This window comes from Phocoena phocoena, chromosome 4 (genome assembly GCF_963924675.1).
Source record: "Phocoena phocoena chromosome 4, mPhoPho1.1, whole genome shotgun sequence".
NCBI classification, from domain to species: domain Eukaryota; kingdom Metazoa; phylum Chordata; class Mammalia; order Artiodactyla; family Phocoenidae; genus Phocoena; species Phocoena phocoena.
In genome coordinates this window covers 87,376,151-87,398,444 of record NC_089222.1, presented here as the reverse complement: position 1 = coordinate 87,398,444, position 22,294 = coordinate 87,376,151, and the positions used below count along the sequence as shown (strand labels likewise).

The 22,294-nt window shown below is 39.1% G+C and overlaps 1 protein-coding gene across 1 annotated transcript in view; it reads left to right on the top strand.

Moving 5' to 3' along the window:
• Positions 1 to 1,285: 1,285 nt before the first annotated feature.
• CD200 (CD200 molecule) overlaps positions 1,286 to 22,294 on the top strand; it is a 33,670-nt gene continuing 12,661 nt past the window's right edge. Inside the window, exons 1-5 of the mRNA XM_065875862.1 lie at positions 1,286 to 1,300; positions 4,070 to 4,136; positions 7,381 to 7,701; positions 10,038 to 10,310; positions 12,362 to 12,469. Of these exons, the coding sequence (XP_065731934.1) occupies positions 1,286 to 1,300; positions 4,070 to 4,136; positions 7,381 to 7,701; positions 10,038 to 10,310; positions 12,362 to 12,469 (784 nt within the window). The remainder of the gene's footprint in view (positions 1,301 to 4,069; positions 4,137 to 7,380; positions 7,702 to 10,037; positions 10,311 to 12,361; positions 12,470 to 22,294) is intronic.

The following is a 22,294-nucleotide window of genomic DNA, read 5'->3' as shown; positions in this document are numbered from 1 at the left end:
TTCAAACATTTTCTGTTTCCCCAGTTGCCACCTCTGAAAACTGCGAATCGTTTTGAAGATAGGAAAAGAGGAGTACTATTTATTTTATTTTATCCCCTACAAGTAAACTGGAAAAAACTGGCCTTCACGCCTCTGCTTGGGGGGCGGGGCGGGGGTGGGGAGGAGGGGTATTTGTGTCGGAGGAGGAGTGAGGCAGCTCTCCCCAGGCGCTGGCGGGGCGCATCCTTACTCCACAGAACTGAAGGAGCTCAGTCTGGTCCGGTGTGAGATCCCTCCGGGCTTCCCAGCTGAAGCCAAACACCCCGCGCGGCCAGGAGCGAGGATGGAGTGGCTGGTGAGCCGGGCCAGGCGTGGGAAAGGGGGCGCAGGGTGGGCGACATCGCTCCGGCGGCCCTGGGGCGGTGGCGGGCTGAGAGCGCCGGGCTGCGGCTTTCCCCAGTCTGGTTCGGAGGTGGGATTTCTGCTAGCGCTTTCCCCTCAGCTGTTAACCTTGCTGAGAAGCGGATTTTGCCTTCCAAAGGGTGGTTTACAGGCCATTCCTGGCGTTCCAGTTCTCCGTCCCAGTGCGCTGGAAAAAGGATGCTGCCAGGCGCAGGCTCCGGAGACGCTTCTCCGAAGATCCTTGACATCCTCAGGCAGGAACTGGGCTGGGAGGCGGGCGCTGGCGGCGGGGATAGAGGGTGGTGTATTGGCTCCGTTTTGGTCCTGAAACCTGGGGTGGGGTTGCAGAATTTCAGGCTCAGGCTGTCCAGGAGAGCTGGCGCCCTCTGTGATGCTCCAGCCTCTTTCTGCATCCTCTGGGTCTTTGCCTTGGGAAACCATAAAGGATTGGATAAATCAGGGTTAAAACCCTGGGTATCCGCGAGAGACAGACATTTTGTTTATTCAGGACCTGTGTATATGACAAAATGAAGGAAGGGGAGGATTTTCATTTACATTGGTATTTGATAAAAATAATAAAAATTAAAATCTAAATACAAGAAATGCCTGAAGGTAGTTTTTTTTTTTTTTTTTTGTATATAGTTTATTGGCAGGATCATACAGCCAGTTATTTCACTGTTTTCCTTAATAAAGGAGAATGGTGGCCTTAGAGCTAGTGTTTACTGAGTGCCAGGTGCTCTTAATCTTCACCACTATCCTTCAAAGGAGGAGTTATTACCCAATTTTACAAATAAAGAAACAGGCAGAGAGGTTAAGTTTTCCAGGTCCATGTGACTGTATGTGGCAGGATCAGGATTTGGACCTAGAAATTTTCAGGGAAGAGGTATGTATAGGGGCAAAGTAGATGGGCAGCTGTCAGGTAAGACCCAGGCCTCTGAACCCTGGCCCTCTTGACAAAGGTTATAAATGGACTTCTCTATTTCCATTATTGTATGATCTGATTAATGACTTTTTTTAAGTTACCTAATATATATTGGCTTTTACCATACCTTAGGCACTGTATTAAGTACTTTAAATGCTTAATTAATTCTCATAGTAACCCAAAGAGATAACAGCAACATTGATTTAGCGCTTATTTGTATCAGTCACTGTTCTAGGAGCTTTACATATACTATCTCATTTAGTCTTTTTAACAGAGAGAAGGTTGGTACTATTATTTTCTTCTGCATTTCAGAGAGGTAAAATGATTTGTCCTAGCTTACACATCTAATATGGGTGCTAGCCTGAACTCAAGTCAGCCAGAGGGAATGTGTATATAATTAATAGCAAAGCTTTCTTTCTAATTCCCTTTGCCTCAATCACTGTGCTTCTGTTTCTTAAACATTGCTGGCCCCCAGTTCGTACATCTTGTGTTTTGGTGTGTGTCTGCTTTCTCTCTTATCCTAAAAGACAGATTTTTACTCGGAAAGCCAAACTATTTTCATTCCTCATCACAGCCTTTGCTAGAGCCTGGATTTCCATGTGGCATGATGGTGTGGAATTCGAACGCTAAAGAAAACTTTTTAGTTTCAGAAGCCAAAGTTTTTTCTTTTTTTTTTTTAAACATCTTTATTGGGGTATAATTGCTTTACAATGGTGTGTTAGTTTCTGCTTTATAACAAAGTGAATCAGCTATACATATACATATATCCCCATATCTCTTCCCTCTTGCGTCTCCCTCCCTCCCACCCACCCTATCCCCTAGGTGGTCACAAAGCACCGAGCTGATCTCCCTGTGCTATGCGGCTGCTTCCCACTAGCTATCTATTTTACGTTTGGTAGTGTATATATGTCCGTGCCACTCTCTCACTTTGTCCCAGCTTACCCTTCCCCCTCCCCATATCCTCAAGTCCATTCTCTAGTAGGTCGGTGTCTTTATTCCCGTCTTGCCCCTAGGTTCTTCATGACCATTTTTTTTTTTTTTAGATTCCATATATATGTGTTAGCATACGGTATTTGTTTTTCTCTTTCTGACTTACTTCACTCTGTATGACAGACTCTAGGTCCATCCACCTCACTACAAATAACTCAATTTCGTTTCTTTTTATGGCTGAGTAATATTCCATTGTATATACGTGCCACATCTTCTTTATCCATTCATCTGTTGATGGACACTCAGAAGCCAAAGTTTTGAAATAGCATAAGCATTTGAGTTTTAAAAGCCTAAATGCTGAAAGGCCAAGGACAGGCCTTCATCCCAGAAAAAGTTGATGGGAAGAATACAAGGTGATGGAGGAAGCAGCTTCTTTAACCCTAGGCTGGGAGAGCAAAGAGGGACTGACTAGTGTCGGTTTGTGTCCTGAAAAGGATGCTCTGTGCCTGGCCCCTGGGAGTAGGGAGTCCAGGAGGGTGGTGAATAGAACTTACAGGTAGGTGTTGAAATCAAAGAACAGAAAACACCTGTGCCTTGCTTTCTTGTGGGGAACTGTGGGAAGAGGCAAGCCTGCCCATCATGGCGAGGGAACTGTAAAACAGAGATGGACAGACACATGGGAGTCTAGTCAGAGATCCTTGCAGAATTCTCCTTTGTTCAGCACAGAAGAATCCAGGAGCACAGAATCTGAAGAATCGGGAAACATGAGAGAACATCCTGTAAGCACAAGATTTAATTGCACAAACCGATGATCAGGATGACTTGAGGGGAACATAGTGCCAGCGTGGATAGATGGTTGTAACCAAGGGTTAATGGTCCTGTCCCACGGCTTGGCATTCCCAGGACTGTGGATGCAGTGCCAGAGTTTGGGACAATTGTGAAGTGTTGGTGGGCTAAACTGACAGAAATTATGTGGTATTGACTGAAATTAAGTCTCTACCTCTAGTTGGAATGGCAACATGAAATAAAAATAAAGTTCGAGTTAAAGAAAAATACAGAGAAACCTATATTTCTTACGTACCTCAATTATAGAAAAATATAGAATATAGGAAAAAATATAGGGAAAATTTACATTCCTTGCTCATACCCCCTTACAGTGAACACACGAATGTCGACCAAAGCCAGCCATGGGGCTGCTGCAGAGTAAAGATATTCTGTCTTCACTCCACTCTCTCATTTTATAGCAAAATTATACCCAGAATAATAGTCCCTTAAATACCACCATGATTTGTAAAAAGGCCAAGGATTTCTGCCAGACACATGAAAATAAAGCAATGAAGAAAAACTAAAGCCATTACTGGTTTTTAAAAGGTAAAATTTACATAAACTGTGCAAAATTTGCAGGAAAATCTACCTCAGCAGTCACATCTTCGGCCAAGTGGTTACAACCTGAGTTACATTTTTAATATAAACAGATGTGGATTATTGGGGGAGTGAATGTTCTTCAGCATTTGCTGTCTCTATGTTATCTGAGTATACTTATGGCAGTTTGTTTTCCCAGCAGTCTTGACAGTGGTGGCTTTGGAAGCAAGGCCTCAAATTGCTTATTGATGGCCATAATGAAGGAACCACACTGCTGCTTTTCCCTTCCCATATCCTGAGCACCCTCTGTTATTTCTTCCATTTATAGTCTCTGGTTCTGCTTCCACAAAACCAAAGGTTTCCGGTGGTTAAAACTTTAGCTGCAGCATTTCCTGAAACAGAGATTAGATCGAAGCTTTCTTAGCTTTGTCCACATCCAAATGCCCACTTCTGTACTTTGCTTTCTGTCTTCAGGTGTTGAGGAAGCTCTTCTGTCATCTGATTTGGTTCTTGGCTGCCATGATGTTTTGCAGGGCACAAGGTAAAGATACTCAATTCCCCTGCGTGGAATCCAGGAAACACAGTTTTTGGAGTGGAAACATTTGGCCACTCTTGTTTGTGCTGTGTTAGTTCATCTGTCTGCATGAATTATCTAAGTGTGTAATTCGTTTGGAGGACTGGGAGTGGTTCTTTCTGCTTTCCACATTTTTTCCAATGTTTTCAAAGAATTTAATATTAAGCAACTTTTCCTAGATAACACCAGACATGAAAAAATTCTTCCTAAGTTAAGGTATCATTTTTCACCTATCAAATTGAATGATGTTTAAAATAATAATTCCCTATGTTTGTAAAGATATGGAATGCCTAAGGGAGTGTGAATGAATATGGCCTTTTGGGAAGGTAGTCTGGTAATAAACCTTAAATTTGGGTGTGTCCCTCTCACAGAAAAATACTAAAAATAATGAAATATGGAAGTTACGTAGGTTCCCATAGTCTATCATATAAAACATACACCTATGCTCTCCACTCATCTGCTGAATTTCCTACTTGTGCCAGTCCCTTCTCCTTGGTTCCATAGGAGACCACACCTCACTTTGCTGCTGGCCTTTTATCACCTTCTGCGTGATGTTGTACTACATCAGCCTTCACAGGGGTAGGAAAGGGAAGTGTCATACCATGTACAACATAGGATTTACCAACCCTAAATGGAGTTTCATATATGCAGTGAAGAATTATAAGCTTTCCACTAAATTATTAGTCAGAGAGAAAAGTTACCCAAGAAGTTAAAACTCTAGTTTTGATCCCTTTTCTACTCTGTTCTAAAAGCAGCAATTTCTTCAGATCTCTGCTCTGCAAAATCTCAACAAACTTTTTGGAAACCCCAGTCCTAACAACCGGTATTCCCCCCAGAACTTTTCACATCTACCAAGAGTACACCTCACTAAAATTGGAATTATGCAACACTTGTGGGTTCCAGTTTGTATTTGTTGCTATGCCCGTCTTTTCATGCTTGATGTTGTTGAGTGGATACTGTTTGTTTGTTTATGCTGCCTTCTTTTTTTCTAATTACTCTAACAGTTTATCTGTGTTATTAGTCTTAAAAAAAATAACAGATTTGGTGTTTTAAGTCAAAATTTTGTGTACCATTTTATTAATTTGTGCCTTCAACTTTATTAATTCACTCCTTTTATCATTTCTTGGGTGGGGTGGGAATTTTGAATATCTGTGTGTATTCATTTTCTTCTTGTTTCCCAGTAAATTAAGTTAGGATTAAATACTTCCCTCTGAGAACTGCTTTGTAAATTTCTACAGATTTTAATATATGATATTCTTATTGTCATTCATAGTGATTTATAATACTTGTTATGATTTCTGGTGTAATTAAGGAGTTAAAAGAAGCATGTAAATTTCTCATTTTATTGCATTATGGACAGAGTTCAAGGTCATTTTTTTGTACACTATTTCAAGTTCAATTTGAGGGTGTGTTCCATATGTTGTTTGAAAAGATTGTATGTTTTCTTTTGGGTAAAAGTTTACAAATACATGCTCATATGCACATACTACACATACATATATAATAAGTTATATATAAAAATTTGTTTTTCAAATGTTCTATATCCTTATATTTGATTTTATTGCTTTACTTACTTTTTTTAACATCTTTATTGGAGTATAATTGCTTTACAATGGTGTGTTAGTTTCTGCTTTATAACAAAGTGAATCAGTTATACATATACATATGTTCCCATATCTCTTCCCTCTTGTGTCTCCCTCCCTCCCACCCTCCTATCCCACCCCTCTAGGTGGTCACAAAGCACCGAGCTGATCTCCCTGTGCTATGCGGCTTACTTATTTTTTTAATATGTGGAAGTGAAAATTCCAAGAGAACAATGAAAAACTCTCTCATTATGATTATGGATTTATGGATTTTTCTTTGTAGTTCTATTAGGTTTTTATATATTTCAGAGTTATGTTGTTAGGTGCATGAAGGTTCATGATTAGTATGTCTTATTTTAGATTCCTCCTTTTATCGTTTTGAAAAATATATTTTTGTTCCTTACAGTGTTTTTGTCTTCTATTCTCCCCTTTCTCTCCTTTTAAAATTCTTACTGGACTCATGCTGAAACGTTCTAGTCTTTGAATTTTTCTTTAATCCTTTCTATATCTTTATCCCTTTGTGCTACATTCTGGAAAAATTCTATGACCTGGTCTTCCTACTTACTAATTTACCCTTCAGTGATATTCATTCTGCTAAGTCTGTTAAGAGTTTACATTTCTCATTTTCTGCATCTATAGTTTCTACTCTTTACAGTGCTGGTTCCTTTTCACACTTAAGATATCACATTTTTTCACATCAAAATTTATTTATTTATGATAATAAATAAATTTATTTATGATAATAAATAAATAAATGTATTTGTGATAATAAATAAATTTATTTATGATAATAAATAAATGTATTTATGATAATAAATACATTTATTTATGATATTTTTATTCATTTGGTGAGTTCTTGGGTTTGTAGAGTTTATTATTCCTCTATCATTGTGTTAACTTTCTCAAATATTTGGCTATTTGTTTTATTGAGATCTCCCATTGAGTCATCTATCATATCAATATGACTAGCCAGCATGGAGGGGGAAGAAATTATTGCCATACCTTATATTCTGCACTGCATACAGTAAAAATAGGGGAATGTGTAGATTGTCATTTGGTGGTCAAATCTCTCTGGTACTATCAGCCTCCTGGAGCACTGTCCTGTATATCTCTCTATCTTGCGTTCCTATACTCACCACTGCTTCCTGAAGGCAGACATCACTACTGCTGCTCCTTCCTTTGCAGGTATGTGTGTGGAATGTACAGAGCTGCTATACCTTCTTCACTTAAACTAATCACTCTGCCTATTGTCCGTTGGCCCTTTCTTATTCCTAGCTGTTACTGCTCCAGGCATAAACTCACTTGGTGATGCTTCTATCCTATTTGGCACTTTCCATCTTCAACCTCACTTCACCTAATTTCCAGCCTACAGGGATTCTTCATGTAATTTCTGGTCACTGGGATTTTGCTTTCTTATTTTTCTACTCTGCTACTCTTAAAGACTGAATAAATATTTGAACTTATATTTCTCTAGCAACATCAGGAAGGTAGGTAAACGTTTCCTTTTTTTAGCATTTTTCTGTATCTTTTCTAAATTTGACTTTGAACGTGCATTGTTTTTAATCAAAAAAATGTATATTTGTGTATGTATTAAAATGTAAATGTTTTTTATGATTCCATGATGAAAGTGGACACCCAAGATGTAAGAGAGTTGCTGAACGCACCTGCTTCTTTAAGATGCTCTCTGCAAAATCCCCAGGAAGTTTTGATTGTGACATGGCAAAAAATCAAGGCTGTAAGCCCAGAAAACATGATCACCTTTAGCCAGAACCATGGGGTTGTAGTCCAGCCTGCCTATAAGGACAAGATAAACATCACCCAGCTGGGACTCATGAACTCAACCATTACCTTCTGGAATACCACCTTGGAAGATGAAGGGTGTTACAAGTGCCTCTTCAATACCTTTGGTTCTGGGAAGATCTCAGGAATAGCCTGCCTCACTCTCTTTGGTGAGAGTCTCTGAGAATACATTGTCTCTGGCTTGAAATGTTATTTTGCAGAATGTTTGGAATGTAGTGGTAGTGCCTAGTTTTTCAGGATCCTAACCCCAGAAAGGCTCATGAGAGGACACTTGGCCTTTCATGTCTACTGTAACTGTGGTTACTGTTATTTGGAGAGTTCAAAGGACTATGTTGAATCTCTGCCTGGAGTTATCTTTGCCCTGACAAATACTGTTGTCAACAAGAGTAAATTAAGGACCATAGTGAGGATAGTTCTCTATAAGCACTGATGTGGTTCAGACCTGGCTTTGCAATTAGCAGTCATGTGACCCTAGAAGAGTCCTGTCCACTCTGTACCAGAGTTTATTTATCTGCACCAGAAGTGTGAAGTAGATCATCTCTAGGATCTCTAACAGCTTTAGTATTTTTGGATCTAAGGGCAAAGCCATATTGGGCTAAGCTGGAGCCAGTTATAGGGGTCCCTCTCGTTTTGTTTCAGTTTAGCTGTATCAGGATTGATAAGGAGACATGCATCAGAGGCTCTTCATTCCTGATGCCTACTAGGGATTTAACTGAATAATAAGCATTCTTTTAAAATCCAAGAGGCTTAGTTTGATAAGATTCCTTTCTTCTTAACTGATGCTTAGCTGAGATCAAGAATTCAGAATTAGGAATAAGGGGTAACTTTGGAGGATGGCACGCTTGGTGGTAGTTTTAGAAGGGAAACGACAAACTTAGACGGGGTTATTAGGAATGTTAAAATGAGAGTTCGTGCACACCAAGAATATTGGACAAGGGATAAGAAGAGGCTCAATAAATAAGAATGCAAGGGAGGTAAGACAACACCAAATACAAGTTTCTTTCACTTATTTTGCCTGTAATGAGTCCTCTCTGCAGGATCTTGCATCAGGCTTTCTCCTTGATTTCTGTTTCTTTCACTCCTCTTTCTCCCTCTGTCTCCCTGTCTTTCTCTCTCTCTCTCCCCTCCTCCAGTCCTTCCTTCCTCTTTCCTTTCCTTTTTCCCTCCCTTGCTCTTTTTTCTTCCCTCCCTCCCTCTCCTTTCCTTCCTTCCTTCTTTCCACCATTTTTCTTCCTTTTCCTTCTTGTGTCATATTTTTCTCATTTCTGTCTGTTTTCTTTTTCTTTTTTGTTCATCTTTCTTTCTCCTACTCCCCCTTCTTTACTCATAATCTTTATATTATTTTTTTGCCCGAAAAGCAGACTCTCCTGCATCTTCTAGTGAGTAATTCTGTAGTTCTTTTCCACACTGATCCTTTCCAGCCACAACTTATAGCTTTCATCTAAGTCATTCTTTGATACACCAGAGAACCCTGCTGCCAATCTGGCCACGTCAACCATACTCGTCTTCCTTTACCTTATGTCTCTTCCTCCAGGGCTTATTGATGTTAGTAATCTGGGCACTCTGGACAGAGCCACCGTCCTATAGGCTCATTTTCTCTAGCCTACTGCCACCCACCCACCTCTTGAACTTCTGAGCACAGACAAGCTTTCATTTAGCATTGCCCTTTAATTATCTTGTGGGCTCCAAAGCCAACCACAGAAAGGCAAGTTTACATTTGCTCAGCAGAGATAAACTGTATATTCCAAAGAAAATGAACTCATTAATCAAGGGACTTTTGAAAGGGAACAGGGTACAGCTGACCTAAAAATAATGTCCTTTTTTCATAAGCTAGTTATTTTCTGTTAACTCCATAAGGTGATCTCCACGGTCCTTACAACTGTCATTCTGTGATTTTCTGACTACTGACTATGAATTTCTAATTGACATTTTGTGTAGATATTTCAAGCAGGGACTTGCCAAGTCTGCTCCATGCATCTTGCTCCCTGGCCCAGTTCCAAACAGAAAAAGGCTTTCTCTAAGCAGCAGCCCCGCTACGGGCTCTCTGTTCTGAAACTGCCCTCGTGCTTCTGAGAAGTGTAGACTACTTGTGTGGAGGTGCCGATTGGTGGTCATTGTCAAACTATTTGAGAGGGGTACCCAGAAGAAGGCAGAGATCTTACATTGCCCATGGAAGAGAAAAGAATAATTAGGCTCTGCACTGTCTGGGGGAGAAGGTACCTTCTGTCCATCCAGCTCATTCTCCTAGAGGCAAACTACAGGGAGGATCGTACTTGTCACAGGGTTGTACTAGGCCAGTCTCCATCCTGCAATTCAGAGAATTAGACACAGAAAGAACCCAGAAGGCCGCAGTTTGGATTGGATGTGCTACCTTATCTTTCTAGCCTCCACTGTCTTTCTGTAAAGATCTTTTTCTCATCTCTCTGAGGAGAGTGTAGCACTCACACCATGCTTAACTGATGGCAGATCATTTTTTTTGTCCCAGTACAGCCCACAGTATTCCTTCACTATAAACTATCTGAAGACCACCTAAATATCACTTGCTCTGCCAATGCTCGCCCAGCCCCTATGATCTCCTGGAAGGTCTCTGGGTCAGAGATTGAGAACCGTACTGAGATTCTGTCACACTCCAATGGAACAACGTCTGTCATCAGCATCCTCCAGATCAAAGACCCCAAGAGTCAGGTGGGGAAGGAGGTGGTCTGCCAGGTACTGCACCTGGGGACTGTGACCGACTACAGGGAAACTGTGAACAAAGGTAAGAGAGAGAGGGCAAGATTTACCGTGGTCACATTTGTGGACACACACCTGCAAGGTGGTGAATGCTCTGCAGAGCCTCTTGGCCTTTAGCAAAGGACCTGATAAGGGAGAGAATGGGATAAGTAGGGAAAGAAAAACAGAGTTGAGGAAGCCAATAAAGCCGATTTTACCTTGGCAAATGTGGTATGTTGCCCACATACTGAACGCTTTTGCTGAGATCCATCCATTGATTTATTCTTCCGTGCTACTAACTGAGCATTTGTTATGCCAGAAACGCAACAGTGAGGACTCAGTCCCTTCACACAGGGAGCTTCTAGTCTAGGGGGGAATGCAAAAGGAGCTGGGCAATTGTAAAACTTCATGATAAATGCTTCAATAAGAAAGCTATAGTAGGAGTTCGGGTTTTTCAGCATGAGCCACCTGTTCTTCTTTGGCCCTGCAATAAACCTTTCTCTACTTAAAAAAAAAAGACAGCTGTGGTACACCATGGGAGGATTGAGAGAGGGGAAAAGGAGCATCAGCTCAATCTGGAGGGATTAGGATGTTTTCCTGGAAGCAGCCACATCCAGGATGAAACCTTTGCATAATCTACGCTGTGGGAAAGGGGCTTTTAGGAAGGGGGCCAATCTGAGATGTTCTCCTCACCCCATTTTAAAATAAACTGCCTCCTGTTCAGGACTTCTTTTGCTCTCCTGCGTTTCTATCTAAACTGCTTTCTCTGGGCCTCATCAATACAAGAGGTAAAGATTATGGGAGAAAGAATAAAGAAAGCGGTGGTTTTAGAGACAGGACACTTTAGTGATGACAGCCACAGTTTTCTTTCTCTATGCAGTTTTGAAGCACTAACTCTGGATGAGGCACTCAGCAATAAGCCTCCTATAAAAAGATATTGCTGCTTTTTTTCTGGGCGCATTGTAAACAATGAAAGCTGGAAAAGTTTAGACCTCATTGGTATGGTGGCCTCTAGTGAACATATCCTGTAGTCATTTCTGGGGTCCTTGAAAAAGCAGACTAATCAAAAAGTAAACATTTAGGTAAATTTGCTCAAGAGGTTTGCAGTATTAGCTTTGGACGTTCGTGAAGAGATCCTCAGATTCAGCCACAGTGAAGGGTAAATTTCCCTGAAAAACAAAAATCTGAAAAGGAACATGTCTTTCCAAGAGTGCCAAAATTGACATATCATTTATAATGTTTATGCATCATTTGTATAATGTTTGTTCATTCTGCGAACATTTACTAAAAATCTTTCATGCTTAAAGCATTATGTCGAGCACTAGAACTAGTGAAATTAGACAAATCTGAAGGTGCTCAGTTAAAGTATGATGTGACAAATTCCATTATAAAGGTATGGAGAAGATGCTGGAGACTCGCCAATCAGGGAGTGTTTCTTCTGCCTTTGTATTACACAGTGACACCGAGGGGCTGACATTCAGGCTAAGTTGCATCTATTGACTATTAGAAAGAGATTTAATAACAAAGGCATAGATTAGAAGCAACACAATAAAAACATTGAGATGAGTTCTTCCTGGGGGTTAGAATCACGAGATTCATTATTCTTTTCCTTTATATTTCTCTGTATTTTTCAACAATTCCTCAATAAACATATTACTTTAATGGACAGTATGGCAAAGAATATGTGCTTTGAAGGCAAACAGACCTCTGAGCAAGCCTTGTTCTACCACTTACTACACTGATTTTGGGCTTACTTAACTTCTCTGAGCCTCAGTTGTTTGTTTTTTTAATCTGTTAGATAATTATAATAAGACCTAACTCTTGGGCTATTTAGAGGATTAAATGAGGTAACACATTCAAAGCTCCTACAACTTAGTAACTACATAAAACATGTTAGTGATTATTATTATTTAAATGTTATTAAAATAATGTGAGGTCATGAATATAGACTTCAGTATATATATATATATTTAAGAATAATTTTCATCGAAAGCTCAGCTCTAGTAAAAACTCATCACAGCTGTCTCTTTATCGCTTTTTGCCTCTACAGTTTCCACTTATGACTTGTTTTTCCTTTTCTCCCTTCAATATCCACAGGCTTTTGGTTTTCAGTTCCACTGCTGTTAAGTATTGTTTCCTTGGTAATTCTTCTGGTCTTAATTTCAATCCTACTATACTGGAAACATCGTCGGAACCAAGACCGAGGTGAGTCCCCATGAAGTACAAAGAAGGAAAAAAATGATTGTTTAATGACAATTTGGGGGTAAAATGAAGATATAAGTAAAGGGGTGACAACCATGTGTTTGGTTTGGTGTTTCCAGAATACATAAATGTTGATGGTATTTTAAAACATTTCAGTGTCATTTTCTTGCAATTGGACATTAGTTTCTGCATTTCATTTGCCAAGATGGTTTAAAGGCCAATTATTTTATAAATTCAGAGTAAGGATTGATGAGAGGACATGTGGAAAATGTTTATTCAATAACTATGGAATCATCTAATGGCAAAAGCAGGGAAGTCTTGGCACCCAGGCTGTGTTCATTCTGCCCAGGACAATCTCTTCTCTTTTTACAGTATTCCACAGGTCAGCTACCCCACTTAAGAGACTGTGAACTTGTCTGATATGATCACTAATTGAGTAGTGCTTTCTATGTTATACTCTCACTATGGCTCAGACACTCTAGGCAAACATACAGGTGATCCATACTTATAATAACTGCATCATGTCATTCTGCCCTTATACACTGTTAATTTCTCTCCAGCCCCTACAACAACTATCACAGTGCCTTATTTATACCAGGTGGTCAATAAATGTTCATTAAAAGATGAACGAGTGAATGAATGGAAGGGTAGATTTTCAAAGGGATTTGTTCAATTCCATTTTAGTTTTAAATTGCAAATTCAGTACCTCATAGATGCTGAGTCTTAAACACTGTGAGACAATATAAAACAAGAGATGGTATCAAACAAGAGGTGTCAGCCAGCTGGGAAGAATTAAATTTCTTTAGTTTCTGAAGACAGTGCATAATTTATGAAAGCTAATGCAAAGCTGCAGTTTATGTTGTATGTAATGGGAATTTCCCAAGATGAAGGGGTGGTATGGGAGTTTTCTTCAGCTCACATGACTGACAGAGAGGAAAGAAAAAAATGTTGGCTTTGAGTGTTATTTTACATTTCTATTAAAAATCTCACTCAGGTCTTCCCTGGTGGTGCAGTGGTTGAGAGTCCGCCTGCCGATGCAGGGGACACGGGTTCGTGCCCCGGTCTGGGAAGGTCCCACATGCCGTGGAGTGGCTGGGCCCGTGAGCCATGGCCGCTGAGCCTGTGCGTCTGGAGCCTGTGCTCCACAACGGGAGAGGTCACAGCAGTGAGAGGCCCGCGTACCACAAAAAAAAAAAAAATCTCACTCAAATGCTACCTTTTTTCCTTTTTATTTTATGTCTCATAGACTAATATCTTTCACCTTCTAAGTTTTTTGAACATTTGATTTTGCATAAGCCTTATATAAACACCTGATTAATTCTTGTGACTTTATAAGAAAAGCAACAAATCACCAGTGTCAATGACCCTTTTGCAAAAGTAGATAAAGGGATTTGTTCTGTATGGGACAGGAGATTGCAAATCAGATAATCTTATTGCACATAAACCTAAACCCATAGAACTCCTTAGCACTCTGCAAAATGTCAAAGGCAGAAGGCCGTTTGATTCCACTTTTTCCAAACATTTCACTTTTCCAGTTAGGAACTGAAGTTGACTTCCTTCCCTAAGGTCACACAGTTAGTTAACAGCAGACCTAGGATTAGAATCCTGGTCTCCTGACCTCTGCCGGAATGTTCTTTCAGTTATAGTTTCCTGACTTGAAAGGTGCTGTTGTTAGTTGCATTTATTTCTGTCTGTGCTGGCTGATATTACTGTGTTCTTCTGTAAAGTACAAGCAGAAAAGTATGAAGTGTTTAAATTCATTTTAAAAATCCCCTTGGGCAAGAATCTTATAATACAACCTATTCAAGCCCAAGGTAAATTTCAGTAGAAAGGGGCATTTGCAAAATAATTGTCCTTTGTTCATTAAGTCTTGTATTTTCTGGGAAATACGTTTGTTCAATGCCTTATTCAGTTGCTGAAGTGAAGTGAGTCAGTTTAAGATTATTTGGTTCCATATACTTAAATAGCTAGTAAAATCAAATGTCAATTATGCTGGAGACAAACCCTCAAGTCTGAGGGAATACTGGTTTGTTAAGACCAAAACTTAAGTAATACAAAAAGCTGGGAGAGAGGGAAGAAAATCATCAAAGATAGAGACATTTTTTATTTCTTCAAGTAACAAATTTTGATTGTCAATTTGTGCTGAAAGTGAATAGTGCTACCACATTTGCTTTCCATCTTTCTTTTTTTTAATTTTTATTTTATATTGGAGTATAGTTGACTTACAGTATTGTGTTAGTTTCAGGTGTGAAGCAAAGTGATTCAGTTATACATATACATGTATCTATTTTTTTTGGAATTCTTTTCCCATTTAGGTTATTACAGAATATCTTTCTTTACCCTTTGTGTTTTTTTGCTTTCTCTCTCTCTTTTACTTTCTGTTATCTTCTGAAACATAAAACTTTTGGACGGGTGGGGAAACATGATCAGTCAAAAATGACACCAAGATTCTGGACCTGGTGACCTGAAAAAATGGTGATATGAACAGAAATAGAAGTGGAGAGGGGGAACTGAGTGTGAGAGTGTGTGTGTGTGTGTGTGTGTGTGTGTTCAGAGTTTGTGGGGAGAGAAAGAGTAGAGATTAATTAGTTCTTGAACTTATTGAATATGAGTAGACAAAGAGTCATCTCCTTGGAGCTGCCCAATAGTAAGACAAATCTGGTAAGTAAGAAAAGTCTGTTAAGTAAAGTCCAACTCTTTGTTAGATAAATGACCAAAAAAAGTTTATTTTAGATTAAAATCACTAATTTGTTGCTCACAAAAACATAAGCAAATTTATAGTTTGTGGACAGAAGGGTAGTCTCTAATGACAGATGTTATTTTCATATAGAAGTCAGGCTCCCTGCAGTTTTCCTGTGATTCTGTATAATGCCAGAGAGTGTGATGTTGGGTTTTTCAACTATAAAGCTGTACTAGTGATGAGCTAGAGGTGACTTCTCTTTGCACCATTCCTAATGGAATCATCACAAATACTTCCCATGAGACTACAGCAATACAATAATAGGTTAATAGGTTTTCAAAGAACATTCTTTTTTTCTTTTATGAATCAGTACTTCATTACTAAATAGAAAATGGGAAGAAATTGAAATTTCCTAGGGAAATTTTCCATCATTTCATGATAGTTCTTTCTGTTAAAGCCAGTTGTTGCCCCTTCCACACATACTACAGTGAAGTAAAATTTGAGGTTGAGGATAATCTTTTATTTCTCATTAGCCAACCCACCAATGATCACAAGCTTCTTAGAAACAACAACTTCACTTTGGGGCAGATCATCATAGATAATCACCTAATTTTTAGAAATCTTTATTTTGAGTAGCAGTCTTCTTGTGTTTGATTGGGTCAAGGCTGATTTGGAAACCAATAGAAGATTTAGACAATCATATGAAATGCATATTCCAAACCTCACTTTTCTTCAAGTATCTAACTATTTCAGGTAAAAGTGGGTTTTTTTAAGCCCACATTAGCTATATAATTGCCTTGATTTTTTTCAGTTCGCTTCACAATAATCTAACCTTATAAATAGGTTCTTTGCAATGCTAATAATGATAATGTTGGTACACACTATATCTTGGGTGGAATCATGTCACTTTCTCCTATTAATTTTTTTTACCATCTTTATTGGAGTATAATTGCTTTACAATGGTGTGTTATTTTCCACTGTATAACAAAGTGAATCAGCCATATATATACATATATCCCCATATCTGTTCCCTCTTGCGTCTCCCTCCCACCCTCGCTATCCCACCCCTCTAGGTGGTCACAAAGCACCAAGCTGATCTCCCTGTGCTATGCGGCTGCTTCCCACTAGCTATCTATTTTACATTTGGTAGTGTATATATGTCCATGCCACTTTCTCACTTCATCCCAGCTTACCCTTCCCCCTCCCCGTGTCCTCGAGTCCATTCTCTATGTCTGCGTCTTTATTCCTGTCCTGCCTCTAGGTTCTTCAGAACCTTTTTTTTTTTTTTTTTAGATTTCATATATACGTGTTAGCATACGGTATTTGTTTTTCTCTTTCTGATTTACTGCACATACAGATTGCCAACAAACACATGAAAGGATGCTCAACATCACTAATCGTTAGAGAAACGCAAATCAAAACTACAATGAGGTATCACCTCACACCAGTCAGAATGGCCATCATCAAAAAATCTACAAACAATAAATGCTGGAGAGGGTGTGGAGAAAAGGGAACCCTCTTGCACTGTTGGTGGGAATGTAAATTGATACAGCCACTATGGAGAACAGTATGGAGGTTCCTTAAAAAACTAAAAATAGAACTACCATACGACCCAGCAATCCCACTACTGAGCATATACTCTGAAAAAACCATAATTCAAAAAGAGTCATGTACCACAATGTTCATTGCAGCTCTTTTTACAATAGCCAGGACATGGAAGCAACCTAAGTGTCCATCGACAGATGAATGGATAAAGAAGATGTGGCACATATATACAATGGAATATTACTCAGCCATAAAAAGAAATGAAATTGAGTTATTTGTAGTGCAGTGGATGGACTTTCTCCTATTTTAAGCTTAGTACTACATCAAATAACAGAGGTGCTCAGTAAATAATTTGTGTTGCGGAAATTGGTGATTAGTCGGAAAGATAATACAAAAGATATATGTTTCCAAAAAAGTGAGAATCCTTGCTTTGCTAAATAATTGTACTTACACTTTCCAGATGAAGGCTGGATGAGTGGTAACCCTCACCTCTATCCCAGTGTCCTCCTAGTTCCAAGCAGAAGAAAGGGTGCTTTATATGAGAAAAGTGTGAAGCAATCTTTATTGAACCGTCTAGGTTAGAATTGCTTGGAGGAATCTTGCATTCCAAGGCTACTTGTCTACAAAATTTCGCCCTTGAATGGGTGCAAATGCCACCCATCATATCAAAATGTCATAACAAAATCCAATCACAAAGTAGGTGGCTAACAGACCTGTAAACCTGGGCATTCTTGCCTGAGCTGTTCTGTCTTTCACGGCTGAACAGATCACTGATACTGGAAATGTTGGCACAGTTAAAACATGAAGAACTTTGCAGTTTCTGGTAAAGAATTACTTCAGATTACATGGAGAGTGAGATGTGGAACCAAGATGATATCCGAGGTCTTTTACTTCACTGTTTACATGCCTTGTAGAGAGGCCCACATGCTCCAAGTTTAAGTGCTAGAAAGCTAATAACCTTGAAAGGACCTCTATCTGTCTACTTTGTGACCATTCCCAACCTGATCTCCAGTAAGTGAGGAAACAAAGGAAACAAAGCCCAAGGTCTTATAAATAAAATACATGTAGATCATTTGGAATTCTTGAACGTGTTCTTTTACTTGTAGTCTTAAGTGTATTACTGAGCAAGTACAGTCTTACTTAGGAATAGCAAACTATTACTCCCTAGAATCCTAGAATTACTCATGTCCTTTTAAAGAGAGTCACAGTTGCCTCACATCATGTTGGGTCAGGAATGTCTACTTCCTTCTCTTGGCTGATGAAATATACACAGGAGAATTCTGTGTTTATTGATCCTTCTGTTATTTATCTTCTTAAAATCTATTAGAATAGAAATTATAAATGTTCAAAGTTAATATCTTGATCTTTCTTTTACCCAGAGCCATAGAGGAGTCACACAGAACCCTGAAAGTTATTCCCTGGTCTACTTGAATCTGACTCAGGAGGCAAGCAGGAGAAAGAGGGTCATTCTTCAAGGAACCTAAAAGAGCAAAAGAAATTGGAGTCAAAGGCGTAAGAATTTCAAGACTTTCTACTGCCATCTAGGCTACCCAATGCTTCTGTGAGTTCCAAGAGGAAGTCATTTTACCTCTCAGGTCTGTTGTAGGACTTGATTTTGTAAAACAATGCCATGTTGTGCTGTTGAAAGGGTAGTGGACTTAGAATCAGGAGCCACCGCTCAGAGACTGACTTTGACTCCGACTGGTGGCAACTCTATGTTAATCACTATCTCAATGAGCTTCCACATTTGCATACAGAAAATTAAGGATTTGGACCAAATAATTTGCCATTCTGCTCCCAAAATGGCCGTAATTCCAGGGAAAAAAAAGGAATAAACAAAGAGAAAAGAAATGAAAAAGAGAGAGAAGAATACAGGAAGGTAGGGACCAAAGAACTTTTCTGAGACTACCTTTTGCCTTTCTGTGGCTATTCCACCTCTTCTTCCCTTCTTCTTTGGTCCATTAAGTCTATTTCCTCATCACTTGGTATCTAGTCCACCACCTGCTTACTGTTTTGCTAATAACTGGTCTTTCTAGAACCCTCAGTTTCACTGCTATTCTTCATGTACTTCTGTGATATTTACCACAGTGGAAGCGGAACTGAATTTATTGTGAAGTAATGTTGGCAACCTTAACTTTACTTTCTGTTTTTATAGCAGACTAGATATTATTAGTCTCAGCAGCTCACATTTTTAAAAAGGCATGCATTTCTCATCCATTTGTTTCATAATATGACCCAGCCCTATTTTAGTCATTCTAAATTCAGCCTAGTATAATGAAGACATATTTAGAAAATATGGCATTTAGAAAGTTTCCTGAATGGCAGTCAGCTAATTCAAATGCTTTGTCTCTCCCAGCTTCTTTTCTCATGAGTTAACTTCTCACAATAGCAGAGGAAGCATGTATGGGTGTACAAATCCCTTTGTTGTAAACATATGGTTCTAACTAGTGGAACAATTTTGAACTCTTAAATAATCATACGACCAAGTTGGTGACTTTTTCAGTATCTTTTGCCTTCTTGTCTCTATCCAGTGACCTAGGAACTAAAAACTAAAACTTAAGTTGTTTTCACTGTTGAATTGAATATTTATATATTTAGTAAGGTTTTTGTATGTTATTTAATTCTGTATTATTTCGTATATTTGTATTAATATACTGAATAATTAAAAGTGTCAACTCTAAATATTTGGTTCATGATATTCTCGTAGGGAATGTGGAAAATGTGGGCATTAATGATAATCTGTATATTTTTCCTCTGTGTGTGAAATCCTCCCCTCTATCTCTTACCCCCTAAAAGATGCTGTTGGCATTTATGATTTGTCACAACGTCACAAATCAGATGTTCTTGATCTGACCAGTGAAAGCTGCTTCATGTTGGTGCCTGTGTCCTTTTGATATGACCCGGTCAATTTTGGAGTACTTCCTTATATGTGCTGTTTTGATTTTGCTTTTTTGTTTGTTTGGGGATTTTTAAAAATTTAATTTAATTTATTTATTTTTATACAGCAGGCTCTTATTAGTTATCTATTTTATACATATTAGTATATAGATGTCAATCTGATTTTGCTTTTAGATACCAACCTTTGCACATGGATTAGCTCACACAGTTTTGAATTTAGTAGGAATTATCATCCTGCTTCTGGTTTTGCTGTTTTTTCTGGTATCTCAGCTGCCAGATCAGACAGGGTAAATTAAAGCAGCAGTTCTCAAACATTTAAAGGTCTCAGGACCCCTTTACACACGTAAAAACGTTATTGAGGACCCCAAAGAGCTTTCTTGTAAAGCGAATTATGTCTGTTGATGTTTACCATATTTGAGATTAAAACTGATAAACTTTAAAAACAAAAATCTACAAACATGCATTTCATTAGTCATCAGAGTGATAGCAACATCACACATCAGGTAGCTTCTGGAAGGCTCCACAGCACACTTGTGAGATAATGAAAATAAGGAATTGATGTGATTATGACAGTAGTTTTGACTTTGTGGAACCCCGGAAATGGTCTCAAGGACAATTTTGAGGACTGCTCACTTAACGTATAGGCAAAGAAGGAGACCATCTTATGAGATTTCATGAGTCTCTCCCAAAGGCTCTCCTTTATGAAACAGCTATCTTCACAGTGCCTAAGCATTCCACCATTCCACCATAATTTTAGTTAGGCCATTATCTTTCTGGGAGTTCCGCTTAAAGTGCAGAAAGGCCTAGGTCTACTCCTTCTTCCTCACTAGCAATTCAACTTAAATTGGCTTATTAAATGGCTTATCAGTTACCTTGCAGGGTATTGAGAGACTTGGACTTAGAATAGGTAGGTTTTGATGGGAAAAACTTGGGAGGGTCATAGAGAGCAAAGAGAGGAGGTGGAAGGTGTGACTCAGAGCACATGGCTCTGTCTGACAAGGCAGATCCCTGGGTAGCACCAGTCTTGCCTTGTGACTCCTGCCCTCTCACCCCTGGGAGGGTCTCACCAACTGCCCCTTACTCATCCTGAACCTTTCAATTAGGGGAGTTTCTTCCGAATCTATGAATTGGAAAGAGACAGTTTGGGCTTTGTGTGCTTCAGCAAGGTTGGGAAAGTTGTAAATATTTGAGTCACTTTGAATAACTCAATCACAAAGTTTTCTTGGCAGTAAAAATTTAGAAACTTCCCAGGGTGGTGGTAAATGAGCTCAGAGATAAGGGAAACCAAAAGAAGTTTTTTGTTCTTAAATAGAACTAAAACTGAAGGTGAAGATTTGGGGGGAGCGGTTGGAATTTATTAACCATAAATACAAGTTCAAAGAGTACAAAATCCCATAGTATGACTAGGGATTATGAGGCTTTGGTTAAAATAGTTCTCTTGGACCAACTTTCTTCTATGGTTATTTAACTCGTCAAGAAGGAGATTTAACTTTCTAAAAATAAAGCTTCCTAAAGTAATTCTTCACAACTGTAATGTTTTTGTTTTTTATATTTGCTCTCAAAATGTTCCAGATAGGACTTCAGTCTCCCTACCATTGTCACTTAGGCTAAGAAACATGGACAGGGTCACAGAGACCTGTGATTCAATTGTAAGCAAGCCAACTTTTGCATAGACATCATATTCATTTGAGCCTTGTGAGGTCAGGAAGGTTTTTAAGCCCATCTTTATAGGTGTGAAAAATGAAGCCTTAAGCTTTTCAGTGACTTTCTTTGGGTAACACTGAAAGCATGACATGGGACTAAAACTCCAACTCAGAATCCCAGACTTCCTGCCCAGTGCTCTCTCTGTTCCCTCCACTCTTACTGTCATTCATCCCAAATCCTACTTGTCAGTATATCCTATTTGCTCTATCAATATATTTAGAATCCAACTCTTACCCCCAATCTTACCACCTGGCCCAAACCATCATTATCTTTCTCCCAGATTGTTGACATAGTTTTCTAATTAATCTCCCTGCTTCTGCTTTCTCCCCTTTTTAGTCTCTTCTCACATCTGTTTTAAAATATAGGTCAAGACAAATCGTGTCATTCTTTTTCACAAAATCTCCAAGTGCTCCCTATCTTATTTAGAGGAGAAGCCAAGGTCTTTACATGGGCTGTATGGCTCTACATGATTGGGCTCCCTGATACTCTCTGAGATCACTTCCTGCTGCTCTTTCTCCTGTTCATGCTCTGCCAGCCACACTAGCCTCCTTGCTGTTTCACTAACATTCAGAGAGGTTTCCACCACAGGACCTTGGCACTTACTTTTCTCTCTGCCTGGAATGTTCTTCCCAAAGGTGGCCACATAAGCCTTTTCCCCAACAAACACTTTCTGTCTCCCTCTCCTTCATTTTTCTCCCTTGCATCCATCAAAATCTAGCATGCTACATACTTTACTTGTTTATTTTATTATCTGTCTCTTTCCAATAGATTGTAAGCTTCATAAGGGCAGAGGTTTTTAAATCTGTTGGCTTGCTTGCTTGCTTTTCCCTAGCATCTAGTATAAGCAGTCAAGCAGTATTTCTTGAACAAATCAATTTTATGCCAATACATTATGGGAGGGAGGAATAGTTCAAACAGCTTTGTACTGGAGCATCTCTCCTTCCCTGTGGGAGAGTATGATTGAACTAGAGAGTAGAAAAGGACTTTTAGAAATTGTTGGT